Genomic DNA, 23,591 nt, shown 5'->3' with positions numbered 1-23,591 from the left:
ATGAAATTAAATTAAATCGAAAACTAACACGTGTTTATGAAAAAGACCTTGGCACCTTACAAAAGTTTGAAGGTATTTATTAACGTAACTCAAGTAACTATTCGTATTTCAGTTCTACACTACGAATAATAATAATTATTGTTCCTGATTATTATTCGTAGGTTCCACATTACAGTTGCCAGTTAGACATCAAGATTACGTACCGACCATATTGTTAAGCTTACGAGTAATCGAGAAGGTGAATTACACTAACGTGCTGACTTAATTTCATTTAAAATAATCTTAGAATGTAGACTGTATTTTTTTTTTTATATACTTTTTATATATTTCGTCGATGATACTGCAATGCCGCGTAACTAACAATGTCTAAGGCCGGGTACCCTACAAAAAGTAGCAAATTTGATATATTGCGGCCAGTATAAATAACATATAGACAGAAAGATACCTCCCGCCTAATTATGTCTCAGTAAGTTACGCGGCATTGCAGTATAGTCGACGATTTTATTTTTATTTTACTAATTGTTATCTTTTATGTATATTGATTATTTAGGCCTCTGTTGCGTGTTAATAAATAATTTTCATTTAATTAGTTCGACGACAAAATATATAATTATGCATTTAATAGTTAATAAAACATTATTTGCCCAGATGGTGAAATTATACAAGTTGAACGGGAGCCCTCCGGCCAGAGCTTGCATGATGGCATGCGATCTGTTCAATGTCCCGGCTGAAATGGTGGACTGCAATATTCTCACCGGGGAACACATGACTCCCGATTTCCTAAAGGTAACGTTTTTAACTATGAGGCACGCAGGCTAAAAACAAGAGTATAATGCATGAAAATAAATACAGTAATCCTCGCTATGACAAATATACATCTCTTGTATAAAAAGAAATATGAATAGAAGTCGATCGGTGTGGCAGTAGAAATAATTGACAATGAAAGAACATTGCGTGTCGGTGATACTGCAATACCGCGTAACTAGCATTTTCCACAATAAAAAGGTATAATTTTCACTGCATTAACAGTACTTACATTGTACTGTTCTGAGAGTGAAAATTATACCTCATGGAAAATGCTAGTTACGCGGTGTTACAGTATCACCGACGATTGGTCTTTATTGTGCTCTCACAGTAGGCACGCTTATTGCAACTGTACTCTTCTGGTATCAAACCTTCACGTTTTTGAGATAAAACAACATCCTCCTTATATCACTTAACCTGTCATCTCCCAGGATAACAGGATCGAAGGATTTTGGCCACAAATTTGTGCCTCTGGGAGAGGACAGGTTAATTTTGTTTTGGCACATTGTGAATAGAAAAAAAACATATTTTATCTTACACTACAGATAAATTGAAGTAACATTTAAATAAGTAAAGACACATTTAATAATACAACTTTGAGATACGCATTTTTAAAAAATATTTATTGGAACTTGGTTACATCGATTGGGCATGCAATGGCTTTTAAAGTGAACCAAAATGGGTTGCGAGTAGTAACAAAGTTGTAGTTCATTCATATATTTTGGATCTCCGCAAAATAACGCCCGAATTAATAAAATAGTCTGATGTTTCTTTATTTTTACAAAAGAAAAGAAACAAAAATACAATTGGTCCGCCTTTGTACTTAACACAACTTTTATTTATGTAACCTTTGTTCTTCCTTTTTGTACAATAAAGAGTATAAACAAACAAACAAACAAACAATTGGTTGAACTTTGATTATAATAAGGTTCTGTTCATTTTCTGGGTTAAATGGAATTATCTTGCTGGAAACATTGTACCTATTTATGTGCAATTTTATTGTCCTTGTTTTAGAAAAATCCGTTACACACAATACCAGTCCTGGAAGATGGTGACCTAATTATACATGACAGGTATCATTCTTATTTTTAAAACATATTGCTGGAGATTTTATGAAATAAAATCCTAGTACAGTCGCCAGCACCAATATCTGACACAACAAGCGTGCATAAATATCTGATACGACTATTTCTAGGGCCGGAAGGACGTGTCAGATATTTTTGCACGCTCCGCTGTGGCAGATATTAATGCTGGTGACTGTACCATATATATACTGTACCTACTGTCACTTCTGTTGGTAATGACATTAAATTAAAGATGGCAACTATTGTAACAGCGACTAGCACTTGGTTTTGGACATCGACATTACCTTTTGAAGATTTGCTTCCATATGATCAATGAATAAAATATAATCGATCCTTTCAAAAATGCTTATATTAGTAATAAAACACACATTAATAAAAACTATTTATAAATCTATCCTAATACTAATGCAAAAATAATGATGTAAAGTTTGTATGTTTATTGATTTTAATTAGCATACCTAATATTCTTTTCCCAAGAAAAAATAAGTATCTTATGCCAATATGACAAAAATGTAGCGCCTCTGTTAATTTAAATATTTTTTGGTTTAACAACTTTTAAAATCGGTTCCGACTTTCGAAAGGAAATGCCCTCTATAGAAATTCACAAGAAAAAACAAAGTTAACATCTTTATTATATTGTATTATATGTGTATATGTTTTCCAGCCATGCGATTCTGATGTATCTCGCTGACGTATACGGCAAACAGGATTCACTCTACCCTAAAGACTTAAAACAACGAGCCCTCGTCAACCAAAAGATGTTCTTCAACAGCTCCATCTTATTTCCCAGATTACGTAACATCACGGTAAATCATATTTAAGCTAATTTATATAATTATACTTTGCAAAGTAATGTTACGCCTGTCTTGAAAGGGTAAATGTTGCAAGTTTTGTGTTAAAGTAACTGATAAGTCGTTTGGGAGTTGATGACAAGAATTTCAAGGTTTACGTTATAATAAAATTATGTACTTATCCTACTTTTATTTTTTGCAGGCTTATATGAAAATATAATGAACGTAACCTAAATAAAAAAGAATAGCAAATAACATTTTGTTAAGCATATCATTAAAAAAAAAGCTTTTTTGCTGACTTTACATGCATTGTCATTCAACTTATATAATGTAAGTTGGCCTATCCCAAATTTCAAGTCAATCTGACCACAGAAAGTGTCTCAAAATGAACTTGCAAGATTTGATCCAACAAACAGGGCATGTTTAATATAAGTTTGTAAATACACCTTAGTTGTAAGAATATATAGAATCTTGGTTTTTAATTTTTCGTTAAATACTGAGCGTATAAGTCAATTGAACATCCTACCATTTGATCCTTTGCATTTTCTAATTCTGTATTTTATTGTTTTCAGTATCCGCTTTTTATAGAAGGAGCAAAACCAACGGAGAAGCTGTATAAAGCGATAGATGAAGCCTATGGATTTCTGGAAGAGTTTTTGTCCCGAAACAAATATTTGGCAGGAAATAACATGACAATAGCAGACATAGCAGCATACGCTACAAGTTCTTCGCTCGGCATTCTTTTGGAGTTGGACGTGAAGAAGTAGGTTTAAAAAAAATTGTGGTTGCAGAGGCAATTATTTTCTTTCTGTTTAATAATTGGATGGTTTTTCTATACTTACCCGTGATAGCTTAGTAATTTTGACTTATGGCCTCTCAAGCAGAGTCTTGCGGGTTTGCGCCAAGTTTTAGGCTAAATTTACCAGCATCACGATGGAAATCTGCACACAACAGAACTGTGAAACAATTCAATTATGTGTGTGAAGTTCCCAAACCTAACTGCGCTCGCATGGAAGCTAAAGCCTAAACCGTCTCATTCTGAGAGGCCTGTGATCAATAGTGAGACGTATATAGGCCGCGGAGATGATGAAATTTCGTCAAACCTTCCTAAATCTGGACACCTAATCTGGGAATCTAAATTATCATGAGTGAATAATTTTAATTAAGCTGTTTTTTATCCTTCTCAGGTATCCTAAAATTGAGGCTTGGCACAAAGAGATGGCAAAACAATCTTTCGCTCAGAAGCAGAATGCAGCTGGTAATCAAGAACTAAAACGTCTTTACGACAATCTCATGAGTAAATGAAGGAAGAACTAACTTCATTCAACGCAAAAATACAAATTAAAAAAAAACTATTACTTGTCCATATAACTAAGTTTTATGTAATACTAAAGTGTTGTGAAAATGTATGTTAGTCAACTGTATATTTTCCGATGGACTTTGATTTTACTTATTATCATGAGGCCTTAAGTAGGTTTTTAACCGACTTCAAAAAAGGAGGGGGTTCTATGTTCCAATGTTTTTATTTTTCTTTATGTATGTTCACCGATTACTCAGTCAATTGTGGACCGATTTTCAAAATTCTTTTTTTATTCAAAAGAGTATTCTTCTGAGGTGGTTCCATTGTCACCAAGTTAAGATCTGATAATGGGATCCTAGGGAAATCGAGGGCAAACCTCAAGTTTTATAGGCACACCTATGGCAATTTTGGCATTTTTAGCATTAAGATAAACATTTACATTCAGAAAGTATCATTTGGTAATCTGGACCTGATGAAGAAGACCGTAGATGACCAATGGAACTCGTCAAAGCTAAGTAATGCTCGCTTGCTCGCTCGCTTGATTAATATACTTATAATATAAGCTTTAAGTTAATGATTCTTTTGAACTGATCTGATGCTGAAGCCAGAAGGTAGGCAACGGAACTCTGTTATAAAACAACGTAACTAAGTCGTGTTTGGGCTTAATGGAAACGTTGTGAGATGAACTTTGGCTACGAATCACTTTAAAGTGAGAAATAAAGTAATTTTTTTAACAAAAAAGTAAAACCGACTTCAAAAAATAAAAAAATATTAACAAAAAATGGAAATATGTGTTATAACTCAATAATAAAAAGTTTGAAAACAATTGGAAAAAAAAGGAAAAAAAAAAATGGAACCAACTACAAAACCCTTGAAAATATTCTTCTAGGTACGTACTAGCTTGAAGTCGGTGACTCAGCACGACATTTGTAGTCGGTTCTATTTTTTGTTATTTTTTTTATTTTTTTGAAGTCGGTTTTATTGTACATACATAAAGATTATGTTGAGTTATTCTAAAATTAAGCAGCTTGTTATTTTTCGCTTTCAGTTTGACACAACACTTTACGAATAGTTTTCTATAAACCCTTTAAACTTTAGCCTTTATTTTGCCACAATATGACTCCTTCTAATAATCATTTTCTTATTTATTGCCCATTACATTACACATTACGTACCTAGTAAATGCCATGATCTGCTCTACCCACGCTCTGGGTCGTTTCTGGTACAAAGGTTGTCCATCGCGGTTCAACGGAGCGATGCGGCGAGTGTATTGGGCACCTTTGCACCAGGTATGACGCGGGGTGGTTTGTTTGACTAACTATATCTGACCTTTTTGTTATTTATTTTAAAATTTAGTAAACGATGGTAAGTACCCAATTTTGATCTCAATTTGAAGTAAACACACTTTAACACACATACCTAATATAATTACTTAGTTGTAGATACACATACATGAACGCGCACGCACGCACCCGTACGCACGCACACATAATGATAAATCCATATTATAATATTATAAATGCGAAAGTGGATGTATTTTTATGTTTGTCCGACTTTTACGTCGAAACGGAGCGACGGATTGACGTGATTTTTGGCATAGAGATAGTTTATGGGCCAGAGAGTGACATAGGCTACTTTTTATCCCGAAAAAATGCACAGTTCCCGAGGAAACAGCGCGCGATAACCGAATTCCACGCGAGCGAAGCCGCTGGCAAAAGCTAGTATATTTTAAAAATTCAATATTGGGAATCATTACGAGCCGGTAACACAATGCAAACCAATAAGTGATAACTAATACTGATTAGATTAGATTAGATAGAAAAGTTGCTCATTATGATATAGTTAAAAATAAGATAAAATATGAGTACTTACAAACTACTATTTGATATAGGTACAGTCAAGGTCAAAGATATGTATACAGAGTCCGGGTTCGATTCCCAGTGATGGTCTTATTTTTCTGGTTTTTCTATGCATCTATATTTCAGTTTGTATTTTCAATTTAGGTTTTACGGGATGACCGTAAAAGTAAAAATTTGGAATTGAAATAAAAAATACAAAAAGATTCCAAAAAACCAATCTTAATTTGATTGCTTAGTAACGATATCTCTTGTCCGGGTGAGCGGTTAGTTCCAATGGAGTGCCGAAAAAGTTTCTCGATGAGGGCTACGGCATAGATGTCGCTAGCGTCACTGCTTAAGTGGCTAAATAAGAAACAAACAAGCTGAGATATGAGGTGCATAAGGGAAATTCGTGTTGGTACCGTTGACCATCAGTGGTGTAGCGGTATAGCACGCGGTACGGAATACCGAGGACCTGGGTTCGATTCCCAGTGATGGTCTTATTTTTCTGGTTTTTCTGTGCATCTATATTTCAGTTTGTATTTTCAATTTAGGTTTTACGGGATGACAGTAAAAGTAAAAATTTGGAATTGAAATAAAAAATACAAAAAGATTCCTAGATTAGCTCAATAGAACGAAACGTTGACCCTACGTCTGTGAATCTGAATATGGCCATGCTGCGTTCACCTACGGCCTCGCAGTCTTCGTCAAACCCTGATTTGTCAACATCACATGAAGACCCCGCTATATCTTTTGTCAATACACGGAAGAGGAAGCAGCCAAAGGAGGATGAATTAATCACAAAAATGTTGGACTTGTACACCAAGAAGATTCAAGCCTCATTAAATGACTTCAAAACCGGTGTTGATTCATCAATCGCCGAAATTAGGAAGGATATAAATGATGACATCAAGCTAAACCTAAGCAATCTGTCTACTATCACCTCGGACATAAAGTCTGAAGTTAACTCAATGCGTTCCGAATATAAAGACGTACAAAACAAATTAACGGTAATGAATAGCAAACAGGAAGAATTTGCCGCAACAATTTCCGAAATGTGCGCTGGAATGGATTTTTCTTCTGATCGTCAAGACAAATTTGATAAAAGATTGAAAAACATCGAGGAATGCATTAAAAGCCACAATCAGTGCGAACCTGAGCTTCTACAACTAAAAAAAAATTCATCAAATCTTCAATTTCAACTTAATGAATATCAACAACGGGAAAGAATACTGAATTTAGAAATAACCGGTTTACCCGAATTAAAGACAGAAAATCTAACGGATATTATGATAGCCATTGCTAACTATAGTGGAGTTATATTAACTAGTGCAGACATAGAACACGTCAACAGAGTCCAACCACGGCAGGCGGTTGCGGGTCGTCCACGGGCCGTCGTCATGAAGCTCAAAAAACGGATATTAAAAGATAACATCTTAGCTGGCATTCGTAAAGCTCGCGGAATAACAACGCAGAATATCAATATTCCCGGGGGACCCACAACCTATTTATGTGAATGAACACCTTACAGTCTATAACAAAACCCTACTCAAAATTACGCGTACAGCAGCCTCAGCAAAACACTACGAATACACCTGGACAAAAAACTGCCAAATATATATACGCAAAAGTCATGGAACCAAAGGAATCCAAATACGCACAGAAGAAGATGTAAAAAACATTCACTGAACACATCGGAAAGGGTGCCCTTATTTTTATTTTTATTTTTATTATTATTTTTCTTACTCGTTTCCTCATTTTATAACATTTATTCGTTTGAAAGTCATTTATATGTATTGATATTGTTTTTAGCCGTAAGTATAAATAAGACAAACATTGAATATCTCTCATTCAAATATACAACACACAGCCACACTTTACACTCAATCTTTGTACACACATTTACAAAAACACACAATAAAAAAAATCACCCTGTAAATGTAAAAGTATACATAAACATTGCTTTTGTTAACACAGGCAAACCATTGGTAATATGGAGGGATCCGTGCCTAACAAGTCCGATCATGTATATTAGAATTAACGATAAAACGCACTCGACATTGATTCGTTACTACATGTTAATTAATTTAAGTTCACACTTGTCTTTGAACTGTTCATACTCAAGTAATATTATATCATACCCACTCGTTTTATTTGAGCAACTTGTTCTCTCATTGTCATTCGCGAACACAAGACTGATATTATTGTATCCTGATGGTGCAAATCTCCTATACATACTGCTCACAAGCCAACGAAATAACCTACCTCCACGTAATTTTATTAAACTCCTTGCACCCGCGCACAAGGAAATTGGACACTTATTGGTATATTGCCTAAATCCAGTATCGTATGCAGTCGTTTATTTCTACCGTATCGTGAAATTACTATTGTTTACTTGTTATTGCATAGCGAAAATATTTTTTAATGTCCCTTATCTGTCCGTAATTGTTACACTCTTTCAATTTATCTCCAAATTAGTAAAAAATCCCGGTTTCTTATACAAATTACATTTATGACCTTACAGATTTATTACCAGAACGTCCGGGGTGTACGTACCAAATGCCACACTTTATTAAGTAACATTCTTAACAACGAGTATGACGTAATTGTACTGACGGAGACATGGCTTTGTGACGGGATTTTTGACTCCGAATTTTGTGACGGTCGCTATGATGTGTTTCGATTGGACCGTAATTTTAAATTAATCGGTAAGAAAACAGGAGGCGGCGTCGCTATTTTAGTAAAACGTACGTTGAACGCCTACGTTCGCGTAGAATGGGGAAGACCCTTAGCAGAATTTATATGGGTCACAATACCTGCCCTAAGTTTTAGCAGAAGTTCAGACTTACACATAGCATGTGCATACATACCCGGCACCCCAAAAACACAGATAGGCAATATTGAAGCCTTTATTTCCTCCTTAGAGATGGCGGTCGCAGATAAAAACCATTATTTAGTACTCGGAGATTTTAATTTGCCTTGTATATCATGGGGAACTGGTGCCCCGATAACTCTAAACAGAGGCGCTTCAGAGGTTCTAAGTGTAGGTCTCAAGCTAATCGATAAACTTAGTATGCAGGGATTTTCACAGCACAATAGATTAAAGAATTCTCATGGCAACACTCTTGACTTAGCATTTAGTAATTTCCCATTAAATATTTCAAAATCAGATTTTCCACTTTTGCCTGAAGATAGCTTTCATCCTGCATTTTCTATTGATGCCTCGGACTTGTTGGTAAAACCTTTGTTAGCTAATTCATCTACGCGTTACATATACAATAAAGGTAATTATGATGAGATATCGAAATATTTGAATAGCATAGACTGGAATAAGGAGTTGAGAGTAGGAAGCGTGGACGAGGCAGTTAATATTTTTTACAATCATCTTCACATTTGTATAGATAAGTACATACCAAGGGCCATACGTCATTCCCGTAATAGGTACCCTATTTGGTACACTAAAAGTCTTATTCGAATAATCCACGAAAAAAGTAAAGCTCACGCACGGTGGAAAAAGTATAACAATAAACTAGATTATGCGGAATTCTCTCTGTTGAGGTCCAGACAGAAAAAAGTTCAAGCTGAATGCTATGACAAATATATTCAGGGAGTAGAAATGGGTATAAGGGAGAACCCTAAGCAATTTTGGTCTTTCGTTAAGTCGAAGCGTAATATTTCCAGTTGTCCTAAATATGTAACTTATCAGGGGATCAAGTATTCAACTGGCCCTGAAATTTGTTCCGCTTTCAATAATTTTTTCCACAGCATGTTCGTCTCTCCTGCGCCGAAATATCCTAAAGACCCACTAGCTCCCCCTCAGTCAGGTACCATTCATCACACACATAGTATTACATTGTCATTCGATGAAATTGCCAAAGCTTTTAAGAACCTTGATATAAACAAGGGTGCTGGAAGTGATGGGATTCCGTCAGTATTTATTACTCGTTGTCATTTAGCCTTGGCAAAGCCTCTTTACATAATATATAACCGTTCGCTTTCGGAAGGAGTGTACCCTCATCTATGGAAGGAAGCCCATATAGTCCCTGTTCACAAGAAGAGCTCTAAACTGAATGTTGAACACTACAGACCAATATCTATATTAAATATATTTAGTAAGACCTTCGAAAAGTTGGTGTACGATATCTTCTACTCCACTATTTACAATTCCATCCCAAAAGAGCAGCACGGCTTTCTAAGAAATAGATCGACTTTATCAAACCTTGTTATATATTCAGATTTTTTGCTCACTAATATGGAGGCCTACGGTCAGGTTGACGCAATATACACAGACTTTGAAAAAGCGTTCGATCGGGTGGACCACGCCATTCTGTTGCGTAAATTGGAACACTTGGGTATACGGGGAGACTTGCTACGCTGGGTTAAATCTTACTTATCCAATCGATCTCAAGCAGTTGTTATAGGTGGATTTCGGTCCGATTTCGTGGATGTACCATCAGGTGTCCCTCAGGGCTCTCACCTTGGCCCTCTCCTGTATAACGTCTATTTATACGATATTTACACATGTTTTGAGCACTCCCAATATTTAATGTATGCGGACGACACTAAAATCTTCTTAAATATACGTAGTGAAAAAGATTGTCAAAACCTTCAAGAGGATTTAGATCGGTTATCAAACTATTACATCTCAAATAAAATTAATGTAAACGTTTCTAAATGTCAACTGATTACTTTCAGTCGCAAACGAAACAATATAACATTTCCATATATCATCCAGGGATCTGCAATAGATAGGGTGCAATCAGTACGTGACCTTGGCGTGCATTTTGACGAAAAGCTCACAATGGGCGAGCACATAGACATCATTGCTAATAAGGCGTACAAAAGTCTCGGATTCATAATGAGAGTCTGCCAACCTATTAAGAATCTCGCGTGTGTAAAGACCGTTTATTGTGCATACGTCCGTAGCATACTCGAGTACGGTAGTTCTGTCTGGTCCCCCCAGTACATAACCCACGCGCAGCGACTTGAACGGATACAAAAGAAGTTCATCAATTACCTTAATTACAAAGGTCGCACACATATCGACACATACGAGGAGGGTTGCAGATTTCATAAACTCACTCCCTTGAACCACCGGCGTACCGTGTCCGACATGATGCTGCTACACGACGTGGCGCGCGGCCGCCTCGACTGCCCCGCCTTGCTCGCGCAGCTAGGGCTCTGCGCGCCCGCTCGTCGGACCCGCCACACCCCTCTGTTCAAGGTTCCCTTCCATCGTACCAATTATGCCCAGAATTCTGCACTGACTAGGACTGTACGCTCTTATAATAAAAACTTTCAAGCCGTTGACCCCTTTGTTACCTCTAGAAACACATTTAAACTCTTAGTGACAAAAGAACTATTAAAACATTAACAATACAAACCGGTTACCCTTGACTTACACACTCATACACGCACACGCAAGCACACACGCACACACACGCGCACACATACACACAAACACACACACACACACGCGCACACACACACACACACACCACACACACACACACACACACACACACACACACACACACACACACACACACACACACACACACACACACACACACCCACACACGCACGCACGAACTAAAATTATTTTTTACTATTATTTTTCTTTTTTAGATTAAGTTTTTACATTATTAAGCTTACTAACAAGTTAATTTGCTCATTCAGGCTCATTCAGCCCAAGCTAAAAATTGTATAATATAGGGAGTAACTGTTATTGGCCTTACGTATCAGTTCCAAATTAGAATTAAGATGAATTGTAACGCTGTTGTTCTCCTAAATAAATAAATAAATAAATTCCAAAAAAACAATCTTAACATAAGAATGTACATAAATTAGTAAACATGGTTTGAGAGATAAGTATGTATGCAACAGTTGCAATAATATGTCCTCATTTATTAAACCCTAAACTTAGAATCGCCATAAAGTCCAAAAAAATGTATACACTAACCATAATTATTTAATATATCCAACATGATAATCTAAAATATGTAAACAATCAAAATTCTATAACCAAAACTAGATTTCAATACAAATTCTTATAACTGACAAATGTCAGTTATAAGAATTTGTATTGAAATGGTAGTAGTAGTAGTTAATTTACATAAATATGTAAATTATAATGTAATGATGTATTGAATGAATAAATAAACTAAACTAAACTAAACTATTGTCAGCGGTATATGAACGTATTTGCGTAATATCGAACTCCATACTCGTATCTTGATGTAATCAGCCAGCCACTGACATGGTCAAAGGAGAGTTAGTTTTCATGTATTTTACTAACAAAGCCGTTAAAGAACTGTAAGTTGCATGCGTTCACATTTATGTTTTTGGTGGGCTATGTTGACATATTTCTGAGATTCTACGACATCCTAAGACGACATCAGTGGTTTTTGCGTGTTTCAAAAGGATTAAATGGGAAATACTTTCGAGGAAATAAATTAGCCGTATTTAAAAGGTTTAAATCATGTGGATTTTTTTATTTTATAAGTAGATATTCAAAGTCAAAAAGTCAAAGTCAAAATCATCATCATCATCATCATCAGCCGAAGACGTCCACTGCTGGACAAAGGCCTCCCCTTAGAACGCCACAATGAACGACAACTTGCCACTTGCATCCACCGGTCAGTCAAAGTCAAAATATCTATATTAAATTTAGGCTATAACTATTATTATATACGAGTACGATGACAATGGCATAATCAAGCATTTTTTTAAATTAATATTAAAAACATTACTTTTATTGAAATTTATAGGTATGCTGTGCTATATACTAGTGGGATGCAGTTTTTCTATAGAATAAGAATGGTTTATTAAGCTGATAGAATACACGCAGAAACAAAGACTAGATATTTATTATCTATCCCAACCAATCAAAGCGGCTACTCAGCTATGAGTCACGAAAAAATCTGGAGATAGTTTTGAAATGTTTTTCTGATAGAAGAATAAATAAAAATAGATATTTAATGTGCTTAAAGTTCTTCTGCTCGTAATTCTTATAAACCATCTACCATCTCGACAGTTCTCACCGGGTTAATGAATGAGTCCATTCATTCGTTTATTTTCATTGGAGGCACTGTGTGTGTACGCCAAAAGTATGGAGAAAACTTACACTATAAATTCGAATTCAAAATTTAACCATCATCATTTCAGCCATAGGACGTTCATTGTTAGACATAGGCCTCCCCCATTAGACTTCCAGTTGCTTCGGTTGGAAGCGGCCTGCATCCACTGTGAGCCCGCGACTTTAACAGGTCATCGGACCCTCTCGTTGGCGGACGTCCAACGCTAAATTTATTTATTTATCTTAAATGGCATAGGTAATTTATTGAGCCGTGGGCGCCGTAAAACCTGACAGGGATAATACCAGCAGGTGGGCTCACGGTGGATGCAGGCTGCTTCCAACCAAAGCAACTGGAGGACTATAGGGGGGCCAATGTCCAACAGTAGACGTATTTATGATAATGATAATGTAAATTAATACAAATTTATTAATTAAGCTAAACCTTGGCTTATACCGATACTTGGTAATTCAATGATACTGCGTTATTACGAGCACAGCACCCTGAAGCCATTATTGTACTGCACACGTAGGGTGCCCGATGAACGGTGGAGCAGACGAGTCTTCGAATGGAGACCACGGACGGGAAGACGTGCGTCTTGGTCACGGTGAACGGACGAGCTTAAGAGGGTCGCTGGCAGCGGATGGATGCGAGGGGCTAAAGACAGAGTATTGTGGTGCGCCATGGAAGAGGCCTATGTCCAGCAGTGGACTGCTGTAGGCTGATGATGATGATGGCTCGTAGGGTACTGATGGTTCTTTGCCTGTAACTAGCCCAAAGGCTGCACATGTAGAACACTTGATAAACAGTTTTAAATAGCTATACTTTTGGTGTGCAATAAAGAGTTATTATATTGTTTAGTAACCAACAACACTTAGGATCAACTTTGGCTTTGAGTGAAAATCACGAGAGTTTAAAATATAATAAGATTGCTTGTAGTAACACAATTCGATACCTACAATATTTTCATTGATAAATCATCATCAGCCCGAAGACGTCCACTGCTGGACAAAGGCCTCCCCCTTAGAACGCCACAATGAACGACAACTCGCCACTTGCATCCACCGGTTTCCCGCTACTCTCACGATGTCGTCAGTCCACCTGGTGGGAGGCCTGCTAACGCTTCGTCTTCCGGTTCGTGGTCGCCACTCGAGGACTTTTCTCCCCCAACGGTTATCTGTTATTGATAAATATATGAGACGATTTCTATTACTGTTTTTTAAGTACCTAGAAACGGACATCAAAAACTACCCATAATTATGTAGGTTGATTACTAAAATTATAATTCTTGCAAAATATTATGTTTCATGCTAAACAGATATGTACCTGTTCGGCTCGTTGTTTTTACGCACACAACAAAGTTTGGTGATGTCATCGTTACTTGACGAAACGAATTGTTGAATCAATATCAGACAAGGTACACAGTTAACACTCTGTTTGCTGGGGTCTATCAAAGCTGTTTCTGTCTTACTATGGGCAAGGACATTTATATTTAGAACAATTCTAACTATAACTTTACTTGAGAAATTTTAATGCTCATTCGGTATGGTCAAATATTTTATAACATAATTATAATCGTGTAACAATCGTGGTACGTACCATGTTTCTTTTGTTAATGTATAAATATACTAATTATCACAAATATGAAAGTAGCTCTATGTGCCTCTTCACGCTTAAACCGCTGAACTGGTGATAGTCTGAGACCCTGGAAAATTGCATAGTTCCGGCGGGATAGCGATAAACGAATTCTGTGTAGACAAAATCACGGGAAAAAACTAGTTTTAATATAATTGTGTTGCTAAACTTCAAACTCAGATATGTCCAACTCTAAGAATTTAAAGATTTTGGTATCAAAAGTAAAAGCAAATAAGGTAGAGTGGACATAATATCTAAGGAGGCAGAGTGGACAATCTGAAATTGAAATTTAGCAACACAATTAGGTATTCGAAGTAGAAAATAAAATTGAACCTCATGCCCGTCTATTAATGCCTGGATCGATTAAAATTCGAGTCCTTAAACTTTAAACAAGCATATACTTATGATTTAAAAGGATATAGGTTAAGGTATACCGAAGGCGACAGGTACACGAGCAATTTTTTGAGCAATGACTGTTCGGCAACACGAATGGATCAATCTGGAGTAATTAGTGGAAAAATATGCAGCAATTTCAAAAAATGCGGCAATTGTTTCGGCAATATTGCTTCTAATTGTTCCAAATTGCTCAATGTCGCTGATACAAATTGCCAAATATCCAGTAGGTACAGAAATTCAAGCCATTTCGTTTTCTATCTCGTATGCACTTATTTATTCTGCGGCTTCTACGACTCGATTCCGCGGGTAAACCAGCGCGCGCAGCGGCACCAGCGCGCGGCGGCAGTGTTGCCAATATGAATTTTCCACTAAAATTGGTGGATTGGACTCCACTTTTAAGTGAATTTGTAGTGGAATTTAATATGAATTTAAGTCTATGAAGTTAACAAGAAATGGGTATATAATATTGTCATTTATTTTACATGTAGTTAATTAATAAAAAAATTATAATTTATTTCAGATAACTATGATCCATAATTTGTGTGCAACATTACATCTTCATCATACGTAAAATAACATAATTAGCGTAGTTTTTTCAATGCATTGCTCGTGTATTAAAGTATTTCCTAGTTTCTTGGAGTTGCTTCATATTGCTCAATATTGTAGTTGCTAAATATTTTGCCAAATTGACGCTTGTTGCCGTTGCCGCAAATTGCTTGATATTTTGTCATGTCACAATCAACCGTTTTCGTCAAACTTAAAATTGCAAATATTTTTTGTTCGGTAAAATATATTAGAATAGTTTAGAAATTGCAACCAGAAAAGTTGATTAGGTTAGGTTAGAACAGTAACCCCGTCGGAAACGACTCGCTAGGATAAAAGTAGGTTAGGTTACAACTGAGACCACATCAGAAAACGAATTGCATGTATGATGTTAATAAGTTTTATATTAACTAAATAATATGAGAATCTTAATCAATATTTGATTTGTTGTTTTACGATATGAATATCTAAAAAAAAAAAATTCTAACAAAAAAGTAAGTGTTCTGCGTATTGATTGTTCTATGAAACAATTATATGAGAAAAAATGTCTGTTAAACGAAATTCTATTAAAATGTTGTCTGTAAAACAACGTACAACCGTTTTGCTCTATTGTCGATCCTTGTGTTTGAATGCTCTTCTCTGCCACTCAAAGGTTGACTGGCAGAAATCTTTTCAGGGATAAGTCCGCCTTTGTACTCAACACCTTATTTTTTTCTGTAACCTTTTGTTTTCCTTTTGTACAATAAAGAGTAGGTATAAACAAACAAACAAACAATGAGTTTACGCTGAGTAGGCATTGATGTCTCAATCGTTAAGTCAGGACGTATATAATTACTGTTCGCCCATCTTTAAGTTTTCCTTTCCTGTTTAGGTTAGCTTGAAAAGATCCCTTTTAGGGATAAGTTCGCCTTTGTACTCTTTTGTTTTGTTGTTTTCTTTTTGTATTATATTTGTGGTTTATGTACAATAAAGTATTTACATACATACATACATATATTTTTTACAGACATATTCTTACTTCAGTGCACATACGAACAAAATGCGAGCAAAATATACACTTAAAAAATATATATAAAAATGATTATTGCCAAAAAACTTAAAACACATAAAAAAAAATAAAGTATTTTGCTAAAGTGTTTGGCAATGGGTGCCATGATTCCTCTATTAGTTTATCGCTGTGACCAAAATTTACATTACCCGCAAACAAAGCCACAAAGTCGTCTAAAATGGCGAGCGCAGTGAACGTGTTGAGTATTATTATCCCTCAACACCATCTGCTATAATAAGGATGGCCGAATTGTCATGTTAAGCAGTCGTATCCCGGCCGTTCTTGCCAGTTAAATATTTCTAAACTTTTCCTCAAATTAAAAGTGAAAGCAAGCATTTCTTCGCAAAGGTAAACACCACTTAAGTGTTAGTCAAATCGGCATACCCAGGGTTCCGTGCCTACGTCGAAATTGAGCAAAACACAAGCAATCTCGTTAGATATGATAGAACCAGCTGTATTTTTAAATTATTTTAGTTTATTATATCTCATTATAATAGCGGTGGTGGATTAATGCTCATTATGGTTAAAAAGCAATTTGGTACAGCCTTATGATAAATGAAGCGTAGTGTACGCGTAGAATTATAAACCTGGACGATAAATATTTATTAAGAATGAGTGCCATTCGGACAATTTTTTTTTATTCGACTTTTTTTTAACGAGCAAGTGGGTCTCCTGATGGTAAGAGATCACCACCGCCCATAAAAATCTGCAACACCAGTGGTGTGCAGATGCGTTGCCAACCTAGAGGCCTAAAATGGAATACCTCAAGTGCTAGTAATTTCACCGGCTGTCTTACTCTCCACGCCGAAATACAACAGTGCAAACACTGCTGCTTCACGGCAGGATTAGCGAGCAAGATGATGGTAGCAATCCGGGCGGACCTTGCACAAGGTCCTACCACCAGCAATATAGTAGTATAGTAGTAGATAGATAGAAATGCATATTTATTTATTTATTTATTTATTTATTCAAAACAATACAATAACAGGCTTACAGTATGAAAAACCAAAACGCCTATCACGTTACATGCTTCACATAAATCAACATGGATCACAAATTAATAATAAAGAATACAATACATACCGGAAATAACATAACCAAAATGAACATAGAAAACGGATTTGAATACTTTACAAATTATTATTGGATAAAAACTTCACAATACTATCCAGCACAGAGTGCCAATTCCCAGCAAGTACGTCAGTTTCCTGGTGCTTGTCCAGCATAGCGTTAAGCAGGGCTATTGCCCTGGCGGTGGGAGAGTTCCTGGCGCGTCTCGTGTGGAGCCCCTCTGGAGCCGTGAAGAGAGGACTATGCAAGCACTGCTGCTTTACGGCAGGATTAGAAAGCCTCCAGACCAGTTAGAGCGCGTCTCCTAATCCCCAATACTCCTTCGTTATATTGTTTAACATAATGCTTACACGGCCGTAGTGTAGTACACACAGTAGGCGAGAAACGAATCTCCATTAGAAAAAACTCTCTCTCTCTCTCTCTCTCTCATTTAAATGGTGTAATAAATAACCCTTGTTTGTGTTCTAGAAAACTGGGTATTTGATCAACTGAATTCATTCTCCCTCAATAGTCTGCGATGTAAATGGGGCTTACACAACTTTATTTTTGATTATTACACAAAATTTAAGCTTCACGTTTGAATCAGATGATGATTATGCATAAAATAACAGCATATAAAGCTCAGAGTACCATAGAAAATAATGCACACACACATGCATTAAAAATAAATTTCATTGGTTATTCGTGGCATATACTGTAGCAACCTGCAGTGCTGATAGTGTGACAGAAACCCTGCTATAAAATTTTGACAGCTTATGACAAAGACGACTGGTGTAAGTCCCATGATATTTTCATATTTTTTTTATTTTCCAGATGGTGGTAAAACTATACAAAAATGACGTCAGCCCCGTAGCCCGTGCTTGTATGATGGCGTGTGACCTCCTCAACGTTCAAGCTGAGATGATTGACGTTGATGTCTTCAAAGGTGAACATCTTGCTCCTGAGTTCGTTAAGGTAAACTTTTAAATGAGTTTTTAGTTGATTAAACAGCAGAAGCTGTAGTTATAGTGCATTTTTTTTCGCCTTTTTCACGTTAGCACAGTTGTGGAAACTGAATCACGTACAGTCATGTCACCAGCATTAATATCTGCCACAGCGGAGCGTGCTAAAATATCTGACACGTCCTTCCGGCCCTAGAAAAAGTGTGGTATCAGATATTTATGCACGCTTGATGTGTCAGATATTGGTGCTGGTGACTGTACCAGGGTAAAAGGCGATGTATGGAATGTCAACATGTCATTAGTACGAGTAGCAGAAAGGGCCTGGTACACAATACAGTTTCCCTGACTATAAATACCTATGTAAATTATTATTTTTCGCGGTTTCTAATTTATAACAGTTTAAATAACCTAAAGCCGAGTTTAGACTTGCAATAAAAATCGTGCAAGTTGCATTACATAGCAAGGTCGTAAAGCCAACGAGTTTGTAGCGGTCAATCGAGCGCCGCAATTCAATGCTACTTGCACGATTTTTCTTCCAAGTCTAAATTCGGTTTTATATTTATAAAATTACAATATTAAATGCGTGAGACATTTTTCATTCATGTGAATATGACTCATTGATTTGTTGTACGAATACGAATGAACTTTAAATTATCATTTTTTTTGTAATGTTGAGCCCCCTATAGCAGCTGTATGACATACTAGGGGATCACGACCCACACATTGAGAAACGCTGGTCTATCAATTTGAACTATGGTATCTTAAGCAGATGGTCATGAATTCAAGACCGGGCTAGTATTAATTAGTTTAGGTGGTTTAAATATTATGAGCAAAACTGAACTTAAAATTTATCATGTCATTTTTAGTAGTGGTTTGCGAACCAGTAAATGTTTTTTTTATTTTATTTATTTACTAGCAGCGTACAATTCGGTTATTGCTATCCCGCGGGAACTATGCAATTTTCCGGAAAAAAACTATCCTATGTCCTTCCCGGGACTCAAACTATCTGTATACCGAATTTCACCTAAATCGGTTCAGCGATCTAGACGTGATGAGGTAACAAACAAACAGACTTACCTAAAAACTTTCGAATTTATAATATCAATGGGATTATTACCACATTACATCAATCATTACGTGTATTTTACATCCAATATTATTACATCCAGTATTAGCAAATGGCTAGACTTACGCCACTTTAACGATAGATTTAAAATACACGTAATGATTGATTGAGCTTGTAAGGTGGAGGCAACTAGAGGTGGACGTTATTTCACGTCACCGTATACAGTAACTGGTGACGTGCTGAATAACCAAATCACTGGTTTCACGTCAAGCGACAAGTGGTAATTTTTGTAACGAGCTATTTTTGTGGTGATGCGATTTACACCTCAACGCGGCAACGTGACAGATGTCACGAGTAGCACAGAATAAAAATTATAACCTTAACTTACACACACATAATAGTTATTATAACCATACTGATATTTTTCATCAAAAGTATAATAGTTATGTGGCCGCAATAAGAAGCACTGTGTAGTTGTTTAGTAACTGTTTTCTGCATGTTTTCAAGGAATTAGGTTTGTCTTAAAAAAAAAAAGAAAAAAAAATTGTCATGATTGGTTTTTTGGAGTATTTTTTATTTCAACTCCAAATTTGTTACTTTTACGGGTATCCCGTGAAACCATATTAGATATTGTCATCATTCCTTTCGTTTGTTGTTTAACTTACCTACTTTGTTTACTTTGTGCATAATATTTTCCTAATAAGTGTAGTCATATCAGTGAAAACTTTACTGGCTCATGATTTACCTGCATGTATACTAGCTTCATGTATGATTGTATTGCTGTTTGTTTTCCTCAATAAAGAAAAAAAAAAAATAAAATAAAAAACTTTATACAGCGTCAAAGAAACGAATCTTAGATTATGAAATTATTAACATTAGGTACACCGAAAAACGATGCTTGTGCTAAATAACGTCATAGCTCAATAGCTTGTAACAAATTACGTTAAATACTAGTTTAATTTCTAATTCAGTTACAGCGACTGTCACAGAACGCGTCACTGCAGGCAGTGTAAGAAACTGGTAACTAAAATCACTGGTTTTAGTAACCAGTGACATGATTCTTGTCACCAGTTTCGTTACGTTTCGCTCAAATAACGTAACGACCCACACCTAGAGGCAACGATGGACAATGCGGGTCATCTGACGGGAAATTATCACCACCGCCTATGACTATCAACAACTCAAGTGACATTCAACAATCAACAAGTCAATGGCAATCAACAATCAAGAAAGTATAAGTGTACATTTATAACACTGTTATTTGTCTTGTTTCAGAAAAATCCGCTTCATGCGGTACCAGTTCTTGAAGACGGTGACTTGGTTTTACATGACAGGTAGTTTTCATTTTTATTTTTATAGCCTATACGAGTATTATTATTATTATTAATTTTTTTTATTCGACTGGATGGCAAACGAGCAAGTGGGTCTCCAGATGCTAAGAGATCACCACCGCCCATAAACATCTACAACACCAGGGGTTTTGCAGATGCGTTGCCAACCTAGAGGGCTGAGATGGGATACCTCTAGTGCTAGTAATTTCACCGGCTGTCTTACTCTCCACGCCGAAACACAACAGTGCAAGCACTGCTGCTTCACGGCAGGATTAGCGAGCAAGATGGTGGTAGCAATCCGGGCGGACCTTGCACAGGGTCCTACCACCTGCTACTCTCTGTACTCGTATACTATAATAGTGTACTACGACTTTCTACAAAAGGGCATAATATCTCTAAAATCTACTTTCTTACGTTTCAGCCATGCAATACTGATGTATCTTGCAGAGAAATACGACAAAAATGGTTCATTATATCCAAAAGATATGAAACAAAGAGCTCTTGTAAACCAAAAGCTGTTTTTCAGCATATCTTTTGTTTACATGAGATTGCGCGATATTACGGTAAATATAGAGTTATTTGTTTAGTTGTTATTAAAATATAAAATATGGCTCGAAACTGTGTTTTAAACTAAAACTAATAAACACTCGAAATTGTATATATAGTACTTGATTATCGGGAGCCAAGAAAAGGCGCAAGTTGCTCAGTAAAATGGAATAAAAATTAATATTGCAATAAATAAATAAAAATTCGACAGCGGTCAAAGTCAAAGTCAAAGTCAAAATATCTTTATTCAATTTAGGCAATAATTTAGCACTTATGAATGTCAAAAAAAATCTACCACCGGTTCGGAAAAACCTCCGTTGAGAAGAATCCGGCAAGAAACTCAACGAGGTATATTTTTTTAAACAGATTTACAATATTATTAAATGATATATGTACATCACAAGTATTTAACACAGTAGGTTCGCTATTTGAAGGGATTGCTAATGGGAATCGGAATTATTTCCAAATATCCCTTAGATATGAATGTCTTCTTGACAATAGATCTGAATTTCGTATCTGTGACCGGCTTTAGTGCTAACAAGTCGGACCATGATAACCGGCAGTAAACCTTACTAGATGATTGACTGAAAAAAGATCTGTTGTGACAGAAAATTACCCAGGCAACTGTATCTAAAGTTAAATGTCCATAGTTAGGCCAGTATAGCAATGTAAACATTATACAATAACAAATATCTTGGGAAACATTATTAAGAGTCAAACGGGTCTAGTTTAAAATAAAAGGGATATTCTTGTTTATTTTTAAGAAATATTAGAATATTCAATAATAGCAACGCCCTGCACGTTTTTTGTTCTATATAAATTATTATGTTTCAGGGTCCATTAATATTCGAAGGAGAAAAACCATCTGAAAAGCGTTTTAAAGCGATAGACGAGACTTATGGGTTCCTAGAAGAGTTCTTGTCCCGCACAAAGTATTTGGCGGGAGATAGCATGACAATAGCAGATATTTCAGCGTTTGCATCGGGTGTTGCGCTCGGTTTTCTAGTGGAGCTCGATGGACAAAAGTAAGTGTTTATTGAAATTTGTTTGTTTAAAGTTGAATATTTCGCAAACAGATCACTGAATAGAAAAATTGTCTTAGCAACCCTCCAATGGTTTTAAAAGGGCTATCCAAGGATACCCCACAAAAAAGGGTTAGTCGAGAAAAAAAATCACCCCTTCTTTACGTCTATGGGAGGTACCCTAAAAATTTTTTTTTTACTTTTTTTTATTGTATCAATTTGTCGGCGTGACTGATATGTATATTAATGTCAAATTACAGCTTTCTAGTACTAACGGTATCTGAGCTTACCCGCGGATAGACAGACGGACAGACATGGCAAAACTATAAGGGTTCCTAGTTGACTACGGAACCCTAATGATATGATGGTAGTTTAAATATTTGGATGCAGATTAACACTTTATTACAACATACAAATCCATACCAAACTTCAAGTCAATTCAACCTCTAAAAGTAGGACAAAATTAACTTGCAAGATTTGACCCGAACGTAGACCTGGAATATACATACGAGTACAACAAGAGTACAACATAAAAAATATGAGCATTGCAAGCCAAACAAATCTTGTAAAATATGCTTTTTTCTTGTAGCCGTGGTGGCCTAGTGGTTTGACCTATCGGCTCTCAAGCAGAGGGTCGTGGGTTCAAACCTCGGCTCGCACCTCTGAGTTTTCGAAATTCATGTGCGGAATTACATTTGAAATTTACCACGAGCTTTGCGGTGAAGGAAAACATCGTGAGGAAACCTGCACAACCTGCGAAGCGATTCAATGGTTCGTGCGAAGGTCCCAATCTGCACTGGGCCCGCGTGGGAACTATGGCCCAAGCCCTCTTGTTCTGAGAGGAGGCTTGTGCCTAGCAGTGGGACGTATATAGGCTGGGATGATGATGATGATGCTTTTTAGAGATCACCTGATCAACTGATCTTTTTCTTTAAGGTACCCGAAACTTCACGCATGGATGACGACAATGAAACAAATGCCGGTCTCACAAAAATTTAACGCCCCTGGACATAGTGCTTACGAAAAGTTCATAAAAAAACTTTTAGCTGCTTGAACTTGCTTAATTTTATAAGATATAAATAGTAATAAAATGTAACG

General features: G+C 36.3%; 3 protein-coding genes across 3 annotated transcripts in view; all 3 read left to right on the top strand.

Moving 5' to 3' along the window:
• LOC141433663 (glutathione S-transferase D7-like) overlaps window positions 1-4,021 on the top strand; it is a 12,940-nt gene extending 8,919 nt beyond the window's left edge. Inside the window, exons 7-11 of the mRNA XM_074095765.1 lie at window positions 649-786; window positions 1,819-1,877; window positions 2,554-2,695; window positions 3,253-3,443; window positions 3,868-4,021. Of these exons, the coding sequence (XP_073951866.1) occupies window positions 649-786; window positions 1,819-1,877; window positions 2,554-2,695; window positions 3,253-3,443; window positions 3,868-3,985 (648 nt within the window). The 3' untranslated portion in view covers window positions 3,986-4,021. The remainder of the gene's footprint in view (window positions 1-648; window positions 787-1,818; window positions 1,878-2,553; window positions 2,696-3,252; window positions 3,444-3,867) is intronic.
• Window positions 1,670-23,591, top strand: LOC141433148 (glutathione S-transferase 1-like). Its single transcript, XM_074095020.1, has 7 exons — window positions 1,670-1,681; window positions 16,222-16,864; window positions 18,401-18,541; window positions 20,870-20,928; window positions 21,347-21,488; window positions 22,306-22,496; window positions 23,430-23,591. Exons 3-7 carry the CDS (start codon window positions 18,401-18,403, stop codon window positions 23,545-23,547), a joined length of 651 nt encoding a protein of 216 aa, XP_073951121.1. The 5' UTR covers window positions 1,670-1,681; window positions 16,222-16,864; the 3' UTR covers window positions 23,548-23,591.
• LOC141433662 (uncharacterized) lies at window positions 6,487-7,338 on the top strand. Its single transcript, XM_074095764.1, has one exon. The coding sequence runs from the start codon at window positions 6,487-6,489 to the stop codon at window positions 7,336-7,338; it is 852 nt and encodes a 283-aa protein (XP_073951865.1).

The sequence above is a fragment of the Choristoneura fumiferana genome, chromosome 12 (genome assembly GCF_025370935.1).
Source record: "Choristoneura fumiferana chromosome 12, NRCan_CFum_1, whole genome shotgun sequence".
Taxonomy (NCBI): Eukaryota; Metazoa; Arthropoda; class Insecta; order Lepidoptera; family Tortricidae; genus Choristoneura; species Choristoneura fumiferana.
Note: the sequence above shows the minus strand (reverse complement) of the source record. Positions and strands in the feature narration are given on the sequence as shown.

What these genes read in the sequence shown, in the direction of transcription:
- LOC141433662 (XM_074095764.1), top strand. Translation starts at nt 6,487, where the DNA reads ATGGCCATGCTGCGTTCACCTACGGCCTCGCAGTCTTCGTCAAACCCT.
- LOC141433148 (XM_074095020.1), top strand. Translation starts at nt 18,401, where the DNA reads ATGGTGGTAAAACTATACAAAAATGACGTCAGCCCCGTAGCCCGTGCT. An exon ending in GACTTGGTTTTACATGACAG is followed by an intron (nt 20,929 to 21,346) that starts GTAGTTTTCATT and finishes CTTACGTTTCAG; the next exon opens with CCATGCAATACTGATGTATC. An exon ending in TGAGATTGCGCGATATTACG is followed by an intron (nt 21,489 to 22,305) that starts GTAAATATAGAG and finishes ATTATGTTTCAG; the next exon opens with GGTCCATTAATATTCGAAGG.